Source organism: Onychostruthus taczanowskii, unplaced genomic scaffold, assembly GCF_017590055.1.
Source record: "Onychostruthus taczanowskii isolate IOZ18803 unplaced genomic scaffold, ASM1759005v1 scaffold14, whole genome shotgun sequence".
Taxonomy (NCBI): Eukaryota; Metazoa; Chordata; class Aves; order Passeriformes; family Passeridae; genus Onychostruthus; species Onychostruthus taczanowskii.
In genome coordinates, this window is record NW_024498573.1 from 14,288,605 (window position 1) to 14,302,111 (window position 13,507).

At 40.6% G+C, this 13,507-nt stretch overlaps 1 protein-coding gene across 2 annotated transcripts in view; it reads right to left on the reverse strand.

The window, feature by feature from the left end:
- SLIT3 (slit guidance ligand 3) overlaps window positions 1–13,507 on the reverse strand; it is a 471,830-nt gene that overhangs the window by 86,653 nt on the left and 371,670 nt on the right. For both annotated transcript variants that reach the window (XM_041397819.1, XM_041397817.1), the window contains exons 20-21: window positions 10,368–10,531; window positions 8,077–8,209 (exon numbers count right to left, since the gene is read on the reverse strand). In XM_041397819.1, coding sequence (XP_041253753.1) covers window positions 8,077–8,209; window positions 10,368–10,531 — 297 coding nt within the window. The remainder of the gene's footprint in view (window positions 1–8,076; window positions 8,210–10,367; window positions 10,532–13,507) is intronic.

The following is a 13,507-nucleotide window of genomic DNA, read 5'->3' on the forward strand; positions in this document are numbered from 1 at the left end:
AATGGGAAGAGGAGCTGCACTCCCAGATCTCTGTGCTGCAAAAGGTCCCACTTATTCCAGCATCAACACAAACATCCACAGGTTTGATGGCACCAATGGCTATGGTTTGATCCACCGCAGCAATACACCCTCCTCACCTCTCCTTTTCACAGCATGCTGGTACAGGAGGAAAACTTGTATAAATTAAAGACCAAAGACCAAGCTCTCTTGCAACAGAGGTTCCTCCTATATGCACTAAATATATTTAACAACACATCTCGTGCTTCCAGTGCGGAAGTTTGAGATACCACTGAAACTATTTCTACGCAGACACAGGCATGGTAGGGCCTTTGGGGATAATCCTAAATCCTCATACAGGCATACAGAGCCTCCATCTCACAGTTTTTCTCCACTTAAGAAACATGATCAGTAAGTTACTCAGCAAAACCCCCTGAAAAAACACAATACTTTTAAAAAGCTTGCCTAGAAGAGAGCGTGGGTACTCCAGTCTGCACAGCTGACTGTGGCAGCAATGGGACGTGGGCATTTCTCTGTGTATCACAATAAAATAGAGACAGAGCTGGAGGTTTTTTCCCTTAACCTTGTTTTTTAGGTACTCCTAGGAGATACCAAAGTAATAAGGCTTCAGTGGAAAGTGACTACTGTGGTACCATGGCACTGTCAAGATGTTTCTCCAGACATTTTCCAGAATCAACATCTGATTGGGAAACCAACCCATCCTTCTCAGAGAGCTCTGTGGAGGAGGAATGCGTTCCTCCCTCCACAGGTGGGATGAAAGAGAAAATGATATTTCCCTTCCTTACATGATGCTGCAGGGATATTTCTGAGGTAGACATGGGGCAATGCAATTGACATGGAATGTTTTGAAACATAATCAAGTGTAGCCAGGAAATGCAGCCCACAGACACCAGAACACTTTAATGTGCTGCCTCTGCTGCTGAAAACAGAATCCGATAATCATGTTAAGAATTTTTATTCCACACATACAATTTCCTTGTCTTTGGCAACAGGCCTCCTTATTCTGCACTTACTATAGCAAACAGCAATAATAATATATTATCTGTGTGCTCTATGTTCCCTTTCTACATTAACTGTAACAGCACAGAGACACTTGTGTAAACTAAACCCAAGAATATTTTCCCACAAATTTTATTTTTACATCATTCAAAAAATAACATCTATAAAAAACAACAGAATTTCTTACATAATATATTTTATAGCTGGCATTATTTCCCCCACGTTTTGTTTCAGCTTAATGACCTCTCAACATTTCCTGCTGCTTCAAATCTCTTTTTGTACTGAACTCCAACTGAACTGTTCCAGCCAGGCTCACAGTCATCCCTTCTGCCTATGCACAGGATCCCATCCTGGAAGAGTTACTCTGGAGCATGCATTGGAGCTCACCTCACTCCTCACCAGGATTAGGCTGGACAATGTGGGAATAACAGCTTCTGACCTTATAACCAAAAGAAATTACTTTCTCAATTAAAAAACCCTACTGAACTAATTAATCTATCTCCTGCCAATGATCTCTGAGTGAGAGTTGCACAGCCAGCACAGCAGGGACAGAGTCTCACTGGCCAGAGGACAGGTTGGTTGTGCCACACTTACACCTCCCATGGATATCCACATTGGGCAGGTGGAAAGCCACTTGCTTAATTTTGGCTGAATCTGTTATAAATTACTGTGAAAATGGAGTTCCTTGGTAATTTCCCACTATAAATTGCTATGTAGGAGATTCTCAGTATTTAGACATGCATGTCACATTTCTAACAGGGCAAACCACGTTTCTTTCTCCCATTCATGGTCTGCTGTGGATGTAGAAGGATGCTGGGAGTCTGTGCCTTCCCCTTCATCCCAGAAAACCACAAATCTCAAACCCATGCAAGAGGGCAGGTTAAGGTTCTAGTCTTTATTCCAAATGTAAAATTCTAAGGATTTCTAAAGGAAATCAAAAGCAGGTCATGTATTATGAATTTGGAAGTTATATATGATTTTCCTTTAGGAAAGGAGACTCTTGCAATATGTTGAATTCTTCGGGAACATATTTTCAGGATATTCTTTTGTTGATCTCAATATGAAACAGCCTGCAATTCAAACAAACTCATGGTAGTGAGCCAAAGTTTTTTTCCTCCTCATCTGCTTGCTGGGGCAATCAAAAGTCAAGGGTGCACGTTTTAATTCACTGCTTCATGACTCAGACTAACCCAGACATGCAGACCCCTGGAGTTAAACTCCTGCAGAAGATCTGCTTTGAATAGCTCTGGACTTGCTCTGCAGCAATTTGATGGTTATATAAATGTGCTAGCAGAAAACTGCAATACTCATACCAGTGGTACAGCTTCTGAATAAACACAATTTAACTCTGAAAAAGTACTGATAACAGACTTTTCATGCATCCATAAGAACAAATCACCACTGCTAAACCTCTCACCCCATTATCCAAAGTGTGGCAGCATTTTCTGAGCTGAAGGCATTCATTCTGAAAGAACATTTAAGTGCAGGGAATTTAGAATAACCAAGGCTTTTAGGGCATAAGAGCTTGCCAAGTATCAGGAGGATCTGGGATGCAGGATTTGAGGCAAACAACTGCAGCAGGGGAGGTGCCTCTGTCAGAGCTGGGGCTGCAGGGCACCCCCTCCCCACCTTGTTGGGTTCAGCAGGATGGAGGGGGCTGCAAGCTGGACAAAGTGCATAAAAGAATTACTCCTGAGGGCAAATGGGCAGAGACACAAAACTTTGTGTATTTATGAAGACATCTATATAAATAAAAAAGCAGAGATGAAGCTCCAGATGCTCTGCCAAAAAAACCCTCAAAATAGCCATAAAAGAGTCAATGTGGAAGGAAGATTAAATTTTTAATTCTTTCCAGTTTTTAGCCAAAGGAATATGATGTCCATGGAGCCTGGTATGCAAAGAAATTCTGGTATGAATGAAGAAAAATACATGTCTAATTTTAATTCTGGGAATCAAGTTATTAATATACAGAGTCAAGACTGAGTGTCAGTTGCCTTAAAATAGACACTGACTGCTATCCAAAACAACTTCATTTGCTTCCTAAGGTCTCTAGGCTCTGCTTAAATATCAGATTGGAGGCTTTTGGTGTTTTCTTTACCCTGTGAATCCTCGTCTCAATAATGACTTGCAACCAACAAGCAATTGCCAGAGCAAAAATTGAAAAAAAAAACCAAACCAGAAAATCCCAAAAATACATGCTCAGCTCTCAAAGAAAGCCACCACCTTCCCACCTGGCAAGGCTTCTTCTAGAGCATGGCCAGGGGGGCTGGCACTGTGGGACAGGGCCTGCAGCAGCCCCAGGGCTCATCCAGCACCTTCCACACACACCAACACTGCACAAAAAAAATTAAAAACTATGAATAAAAGATGACAGCTGCTCTTTTTCCAACTTGTCTATTTTTGCACTGAAACCACTTGGATTGGAGGTGATATAACCAGCCCAAGGTGCCGGAGCATCGTGTAACAATTTCAGTCACTTGGAATCCTCTTTGAACTGAGATGCCTATTCAGCCATAAAGCAAACTAGTACCAATCCATGCTAGGAGGAGAAACTGGAGAGAGAAATCACTTCTCAGGCAGTAATTGAAAAGGCACAGAACCTTTCCTTTCAATATTTCACAAAGAATGTTACGTTACAAAAACCAAGATACTTGGCAATTTTATGTGGCTTTAAAATTAAGTTACACTCCAAAATTATTAATGTCCATACCCACTATCCTAACATTTTGAGTCAAATTTCATTTCCTAAAGATGGTGGTCTAGAAACGAATTGGACTGGGAAAGACGAAACATCCACAAACAAGAATTTTAAGAGCTTCAATTACAGTTTCTTGAGAGGAAACAAAAAATAAGTGTGCATCTAGGTTCAAATATAGATCTTACATAAGCTTTGGCAAATTTGGACTGTGGGTTTTGCTGTATTTGTACATCAGAGCACAACCTCCACGTCTGACAAACAAACATGTCTGTGTTAGAGAGAAAGTTAAATTTTAGTCTCTGCTAGTGCTAATGTCATCTTTCTGATATGAACCCAAACTTTACCGGCCACTGAACACATAATTTGATACTATTGATATTATTTACTTTTCCCAAACTATCAGGTTGGAAATGCAAATTCCTCTTTTGCATCTGTGACTAAAATATCCTTTCCAGAACTCTACCTTCTCTCAACGGGAGAATCCCCCTCTGCAGAAAATGAGCAGGACCACAGAAACCTAATTGTTTCTCTCCTTTATTGTCAAAGGAAAAACCCCTGATGCCTGTGCTGGGGGTCACTGTGTAAAACAGTGGGAATTGCCAGACAAGCAAGAGCATTTGCATTCTCAAGCAGATGATTTTCATCAAATATCTCACTCCAGAGTTTCCCTTTGATCAGCAGCAAGACTGGCAAACTGAAAAATGGTGCTAAACTGTTACAATATTCCACAGCTATCAAAACTGCTGTGGGCATATTTGTAGCACAGCCCAGGTACAAGCCACTGATTTTAGTCACAAGTCAAAGGAAATCACAAGTGCCTTGAAAACTGGAAAAAAAGGTTGGGATTGGTGGTAAATGCCTCCAAGTAAATATGACAACTGATGTTTCAAATACATGAACCTACCAGGCAGAACAAGGAACAGAAATGGAAGAGAGAAGGTTTGTAAGGAGAGAAAGAGAAATGGCAAAAGTAATGCAAATGTTAGCCTGCATTGATATAAATGGAAGGAAAAATAATCACTAACAGTGATGTATGAATGCAGGTTTTTGTAACAATCCCACCAGTGCTATCCTATAGCCCAGTGTCATGACAACATTTGGAGTCTAGAGATGACATGATTGGTACATATTTATTCTAAAACACACCATGCTCATTATGTTACAGCTTGTGCACACCGTCCACATAATTGCCTCCAATGCTTTTCCCCAGTGCAAAATGTTATTTGCTGTAGGTCCATAAAAGCAGCTGGATGCTGTCAGATAAGACTTTATTAGATATAGACTATACTTTTGTGAATTAAAGGAAAAAATCTAGTGTTCACACACTGAGGTAATACATAAAAGGAGAAAGAGCATGGGAAACTAAGTTCAAACAGATTTAGGGAAAAAACCAGAATTAACGGAAAGCCTAAAACACTAAGCAGCAGCAAGGCTGAGTTCCAAACTAGCTCATTGCAGGAACATTTTACTTCTGAACATCTGGAGCAGAAAACTGAATCTGTTCAAAAAAACCAAGGTTTCTCTTCAGGGCAAGCAAACAGTGGGAAAAAATGTAGGCAGTATGTAAATATACAGTGGAGGAATATACAGTGAAGGAATTTGCAAGAAACAACATAATATTTTCCTATTCCCAAGCAGCTGGAAGAAAGCTTGCCCATGATGATGGGGTTTTCTCAAAGAAAAGCTGGGAAATAGAAGTTTCTTGCATCATCATTCCTCTAAAAAGCACTGAGTGATCTTTTCAACTGTGTTCTAGATGGAAGCCTTCCCTGCCAAGGTAATCCCTGTTCCCAAGGGTGGTACAAACCAAACACAGGGATGTCTCCTATCATTCCAAGCTCTAAATATGAAGGAGATAATGGTTTTCACATGTCTTGTCTAAATATACATTGAAACAGAAACTCAGAATGAACACTGAAAGGAGAGAGCCTGTGTCTCCTGTCCACCCTGCAATAAAACTTTGCTGGGGATCTTCTTTGCTGAGTGTATAGTGAAACTTGACCCAGAAAGGGTAACATTTCCCCAATGTGCCTGTGCAAGAGATATGCTTATTTTTGCACAGTGCTATTTAATACCTGTTACAAGGAAAGGATTCCCCTTTTAAGACTATTTTAAGACCTCTAAAAGAATTTAAAGAAATTTATGAGAAGGCTACATTCAGCCACAAGAGAGTGGTTTAAGCAGATACCTGACAGCTCTTTTTCTTAAACCATGTTGCACAAAAGCTCTGCAGTTTAATAAAAAGCACTGCAACCAATGTGCCTGGCAGACAAATACGTAAGAAATGGAAGGTTCTAAATGTCAGACTGGTGCATTGATAAAAACTGCACTGAAATGCTCCTGTGCATCCTGTCCCTGCTCAGGCTGTGGGGCACAGGGACAGGAGGCTCTGCATGTCCTTGTCACCTCCTTGGCACCCTAGAATCTGGGCTTGGGCAACTGAACAGGGCAAGTCTCTTCCACCCTGTGCCCACGAAGCTTTTGGGCTCCCTCTGCCAGGTTCCAGCTGTCCTCAAGATGAGGCAAGAGGCTGGGTTCCACTGGAGATGCTGCTCATCACAGCAACAATGGCAATTCTCAAACACAGAACAATAAAAATGTGTAACTTCACACTGGTAACTTGCAACCTGCATGATACAGCAGGTTATGGGCTATATCTCTGTCTCAATCTGGAAGCAGAGGAAAGACAAGCAAGATTGATTATTTTTTATTTACTTACTTCACTCTTGTCACAGTTTCCACAAACACATGAAATTTCATGCTTCAGTACCTGCAACACATCTTTTGGTGCAGATACAAATAAGGAGCTCAGTTTATGTTGGTTGAGAGGAGAATGAGATCAGGATTGAATTTTAAGACAGCTGGGATGGATTCAAAGGTTATATTTGCAGAATATGAAATATTCAGAGCCAGGCAGTCCATGGCTGTCTGTGTTCTGCTGACACATTTCTGGATGGAAAGCAGAAAGCTGAACTGGAGCTTTGCACAGCCAAGAGGCTCCTACTGAAGAAGACAGTCACGTAAACTCCTATGAACTCAAACTGCTCACTTCCAGGCTATTGCCTCATTTGCCAAGAAATGGTTAAGAAATATAGCAGTTTTTAAGAATGTGAGATTAATTTTACTCTTTTTGCGAAAGCCGTGTCATCAGGGTATCAAACAGTATCAGTAGAACTCAATATGCAAAATTTAAACATAAAAATTCCTCAGTGTGGCAGTGGAAATCAAAGTAACATCTGTGATACCTTACTGCTGGCAAGTTACATTTGAATGCAATGAAACTGAACAAAAGCAGAGCAGAGATGACCTTGCAGACTTCATAACACTGATGGCAAAATATAAAGGAATCCAGGCCAGGAATTGCCTTTCAATTCAATTCAATTCAATTCAATTCACTATTAACCATGCCCTGGTCAATGGTGTTCCAAGGATGCATTCATTAATGCAACGTTTCCTTGTTGAGTTACCCCAGGCACTTCCAGTGCCCTCATTCACCCACAAAGCCTTGCATTTGTCCACAGCACTGGTAAAAACAGTGTGAACCCCATTCTCCCCCCGTTAAGGGAATAAAAATAATAGTTGGTACTAGAAAATAGCAGAACCAGATTTTAGTTCATAATAAAATTCATCAAACATACCAACCAACTCAACCAATTATTTTCACATAGAAATGTTGATGAGATTGTAACAAGTTTCCGTAATGACTCACCTGGGATAGATTTGAATAAGGGCCTAAAGGGGAAAAGCTCAGTATTTCTACTGCCAACTGCTTAAGCCAAGCAGTTCCACCAGGATATTTTCTTTCCATGGAAAGAAAATCCACTATAAAGTCCTAGTGAAGCGTAGATGAAAAGACAACTAGAAAGATGGTTCTAAACTAGGATAAATTTACTTTGCAATATAATCTAATTATCTGTTATTTTAGCCATTTCATGAGGTTTGGAGAAAAGAATTCCTCGTTTCCACCACCAGCTTCCTTTTTTCCCTTTTTTTAATCTCCTCAGAGGATAATTAGCTCACAGCTGCGTAACTCAGGAACATATTTTCATCATCCCTTCAAACTGCCTGTTGTGAGCTTGGGCTGTCACAGAAGCACTACAGGATTATTTGATACTAATAAATGCAGTTGTTCCTACACCCAGAATTAATGGGTACAAGGACAGATAAACTCTGTTCCCATTACAAAGCGATTTATTCAGTCAAGGGACAAATAAGAATAAGAATAATGGTCAGAACATACGGGAAGCACCAGAGCACAGATGACTAAAGTCAAAGGCAAACCCCCCATGGACTCACAAAGCCTCACTATGATGCAGTTTGATGAACTTTTTGAGAGAGGGGATAGGTAAAAGGTAACTTACAGCTCAGTCACGTCCTTGGGAATTCCCTTGGGCAACATCCGCAGCCCTTTGTTGCTGCAGCGAACCACAGAGTCCACACAGGTACACTGGGAAGGACAAGGAGGGGAAAGCAAGCAGCTGCTCTCATCATTACCTGCACAGGGACAGGGACAGAGGCAGAGTGTGAGGAAATCAGCATTGCAGCCCGAGACACCCACTCTGAAGATAACTGGTGACAAGGACCAGGGAGGGGCACCCTGAATCCAGGGTAACCATCGCAGCACTTCACACTAGATCCAACGCTTTGGGTCACCCTGCCCTCATGCAAGTTCTTTAGGCAATAAGAACAGCTCATAAACTGAATAGAAATATTTTAAAATATTATTTAATACATTTAAAATACTTTTTTTTCCCTAAGGAGAATCTACTTAATTAATGTAATTCTGCAATTATAGTGCAATCCAGTTTATGAATCCCAAATCCTTCCCCCACCATAATACACCAGCTGAAATGGAGAACTCGACTCGACACTGCCCTTAAATTCATCTAGAGAGATGATATTCCCTATCTACTCTCCTTTTGGAAGACTTTTTTAAAATTCATCTTTTAGATGTTTATTTTTTACCTTTGAAAGTCAGCCTGGCACTTTGTTTATGATCTGAATTGTAAAGCTTCATTGTTTTCAACAACAATAACCAGGCAAACAACAAACTGAAGCAGCACACTTCCAACTGCTGGCAATCCATCTGTGCACACTCAAAAATATCAACTTTCTCCAAAAATGGTTTCAAAGGTCCATAAACAGCAGATTAAATCTTGTAATTGAAGAACAATAGGGTTTCTGCAGTAGAAACCAACTCTTTGAAGCTAAGAACATTAAAGCATGGATTTTCCCCAAAAGCAACAGGCTTTGGAAAACATAAGGCACATGCCTGCTGCAGGATCACGATGCATGTGAAAGGAAACACTTAGTGGCACATTCTGGGGATGACAGGGAGGAGAAGCACACAACTGTGCGTGAGCACAGGCAGCCCGAGCTGAGACCTAGAGCTCCCAGCCTGCTCTTTCTTTCTAACTGATGCAAGGACTAATTGAGACAGATCTGGTTCTTTCTTCTCTCTGCTGGAAGCACCCATGAGCATTGAGATTAAAGAAAAAGACTGGAAGTCCTGGTACAAGATAACAGGATTACCCCTGACTGTATGGGTAGGAATCATTTGCATTCAGAGGGCTGGGGAGGCACCACCAGACTACAGAAGAACGTAGATTTTTTTTGCTTTTCTTCCCCACTGAGTTTAATGACTGGAAACAAAATTCAAAGTCCTTCATAAACCTGCAGAAAGAGCATGTTTTTCAGCATATTTAATTTTCCCCTGTGTTCTGTGTTTCACACCCTGCCACCACCTACTTTCCATTTGCCTCGACTCCAAGTTACTGCCTGACAGAGAGAGCTCCCAACTGTGGAATGACATTTCGTGCACCAGGATTCTTCTTTTCTCCCAAGTGTGGAATGTCAGTCTGTGGACCAGGATTTTGCTTCGTTTTGGGGCTTTTTTCTCTCAAATTAAAAGTGAATTATTCTTTTATGACTAAACCTGGGTCTCTTGAGCTCTGAGCTCAAGAACCTGGGCCTGTTGCCAGATTGCCTGACTAGGACAGGGATTAATTTTTATTCTAAGTAGGGAACTCTTATTGTCTCTTTAGTATGACTAACTGCACCTCCAGCCTCTCTGGTCTCAACAAGCTGCAAGTCAAGTTAGCAGGGCATTCATCAAGGAATGTTCTCCTTACCAGTTTCTCTAAAGTCTGCTTGACCAGAATACAAAAAATACCTGGAGAATGGAAGAAATGTCAGGGTATTTTCTTTTAAACCCACATATACCCAACAAAATACGAAGCATCACTGAGTAATTTCAAATAATGTCTAAGGTTTTTTAAAATTTCCCTGTATTCATCTTTTACTTGTGACCCTGAACAGTATCCAGATCTAAGATATTTTCCAAGCAAGTACAGCTCCCACTGATTTCAGAGTGTGAACTAAGAGTAAGGAAGGCCCAGGATTACACCAGGATTAGACTATGCAGAGCATTTGTCTACAATAAATGAATTCTTATATTTAGGTGTAGATAGCAGAAATTCAGAAACTGGAAATCAAGAATCAAAATATATCAGTGATAGAGAACAGTGATCTTCAACTCTAGGTGGCTGCTTTTTCCACCACCAGACCAAAATGTTTACTGTGCAGCACTGCTCGGTAGGGAGGAACCTTCTCAACATTACCACAAGTGCTAAATCAAACTGGATTTTCTTACCATCACAGGTGAAGTCCTGGACATCTACATCTTGGATTGGAATATCCTTTAAGAAAAAGGGTTTCAAGCAGCGTGGATTTCCACTGACAATTCTCTTCTTCCTCAGCCACTTCCCCAACCAGGCCAAATGGCAGTTACAGTTAAAGGAGTTAGCCAGCAAATTACTGAAAGGGAACAAAACATAATTCCATTACACATGAACGTACAGAAATACTGAAATAACTACAGAAAGATGAGGGGCTCCAAGTCCAGACTCTTTCCTGTGTTCCTGTGAAATCCCTCCTCCATCCTGCAGATCCGGAAAGCTCTATGCAGGTTTTATATTAGGGATAGCATTATAATTAAAAAATATATAGTTATGCATATATAAACATGTTTATAAACCAAAGTGCTTAAAATTATTATTTAAACATACTTACACTGCTACTAGGGCTGGATTTATTGTGGAATCAACCCAAGCTATAGCTCCCACCCAAGTCAAAATGCACCTCACCAACTGCACCCATGTGTGCATATCTTCACCACGATCATGTACCTGCCCCAGAACTCCCATGCCCGCCCTCTGCCTCTGTCCCAGCACACACAAACCAGAGCCAGGAGGGAGCCACTGGCAAGCTGAATTTGGGGTTCCTATTGAAACAGCAAGGATAGTGCTGTACATTTACATATATACATATATAAAGCAGCACTGTCATCTTGAGCCACTTATGAAGATTTCTCAGCTCTGGGTACCTGTAGTGAAAAGCATCTGCTCTGCTGCCTTGTGCACTTTGTGGGGTCTGCTTCAAATCTTGCTCCAGCTCCTGAAATATCTTCTATCCAGAGCTCCAGCCCAGGCATGGTGCTGGGGTGTGCAGCCCCCAGAGCAATCATCTGACACCTCCACGAGAGGGATGGAGTCTGAACACAGCCTGGCTTAGCAGCTCCTTCCTAAGTTCAGTTAGCTGAAGGAAAGAGGCTGAGATCCCCGGTAAAAAGGGAGAGCTGTCTATGCTATGTACAGAGACAGGCAGAATCAACAGCCTCAGTCTGAGGCTGCCTCATGGAAGAAGAATGAGCTGCCAGGGCCTGTGCATGGAAAATGAAGTCTCTAAACTAATATTGATGGGATAGTCACATCATGTATGAATGTGCCCAAGAGTTAGTATTTTGGTAGCACAGAAAGAAATACGATAATGAAATTTCTTTAAACAATAGCATATCTTTTAAGACAAGGAATTTTAAGGCAAGAAACAGGCACTTCAAGTGCAGGTGTGGTAGCTGAAGTAGCTTTTAAGTCTTCACTTACAAGATGGTTTCACAAACCTAAATATGCAGTCAAAATCACATTAGGACTTCAGCCAAACAATTCCTTCAGAAAACAATAGTACTGAAGACAAAAACATGTGGCACGATTGAGGTGGGGCAGTTAGAAAGCAAACCCAAAGCAACTCCTAAATTCTGTAGGTTGTAGGCCAAAATCACACAGCCACAATATGATTTACAGCTGCTCTCAGCACTGCAGCACAGCCTACTTCAATCACTGCTCTGCCCTGGAGCTCTGGGGTTAATCCCATGTGGATTTAACACAGGCTTATGGACATTGCGGAGAAAGGAGAATTGGGGGGAGCAGAAAACTCAGCATAATGTTATAAAAACACTCCACCTGCTTCACACTAAGATTCAAACACTGCAGAAAGGTGAGAAAACCAACAGGTTACGCAAAAGCTTTCATAAAGAAGGTGCAAAAAAAAAGCACTGAAAGCAATACTCCAATTCTAGCTGCTTTCCTTCTGAATTGTTTTCCATGTTCTTTAATCCATAATGGGACCACATGCAGGATGCTTTGTGTATTTTCCACACTGATAGACTTTGGCATGAGCAGAGTGCCTGAACCAAATGTCTGAAGCGCCGACGCCGAGTGAGGCAGTGCTTCAAAGGCCATTTGTTCCACCGATGGAAGAGAGTGAGATCACATCCACAGAACTGCTTCCATGACACAAATGCTCAGAATTTAATAATCTACAACTGGGAACAAACAGCAGGTGTGTATAATCAGGTTTCTGGAAAACCAGCAGCTCTGAGGGTAAAGGACATTTTGCACATCTAGATAGCATCTTACAAAGACTTATCACAAACTTTCACAAACATTTCATCTACAAAATGTTCCATATCAAAAAATAGCAATTATCCCTGTCTAGAGAGGTGAGATTGTTTTGACTTAATGTAACTATCCACAAAGCCTCCTTTTCTTCTTGGCAAACACAGGTTAATGTATGATATAAAATTTTTGGACTCTTTAGTTTAGAAGTTGGATTATGCTTTTTCTTGGGAAGTAAGAAAGAAATACATTGCTATAGATAAAATTAACAAATAAACAAATCGCCCATTTAGAAATTCAAATCAGTCCAGGCAGAAAAAGAACAAATTTATCTTGTCAGTAATTCCACGTGATCTTCTGCCACTTCATCAGCTTCTACATTGTATCCTTTTCCAACTGCAGAGCAGGAATTTTTAGCTCTAATGCAGTATGAAGTTCCCACACCTCCCTACATACATGCTCTCTCCATGGCAAGACTGTGATGCAACTATTGATAGAAATGTAAGATGAAGTCTCAGCTTAAAGTATCACATGGATAAAGAGATTTCCTACTCGACTTGAAATGGAATTGAAAGTCTGGAAAGGCTAATTATATGTCAAAGCTTTACTGAGGAAACTGACTATTCAAGTGGAGTTCTCAAATCAGAAACAGTAATGTTGGGAAGAAAAATTGATGTGAAAACTCATCATTAATAATCAGAGTTCTACACATACAACAGTGATTTACCCACTCAGACAGAAATACAGCAATCAAACTTTTAGCAGAGATTTTGTATTAACATTAAATGCAGAAGTGTTTACTCAAGGACATAGGCATATTTTAAAAATCAAGGGGAAATAGAAGTCTTGAGGAATGAAATATGTATATCCTACTACAAGTGCCTCTTCAAAATTACAAAGAAGTAATAGAATACTAACTATTTAAATGGATTCTAGTGACCTGTTAGAAAAACATGCTGGAACACATCTGGATGTTTTTGAAATTAGATTGCAAATATATTCTGGAATTCAGGTTAAGTTTATACAAAAATAGTTTTATGTCATTCTGGCATTATGCAGT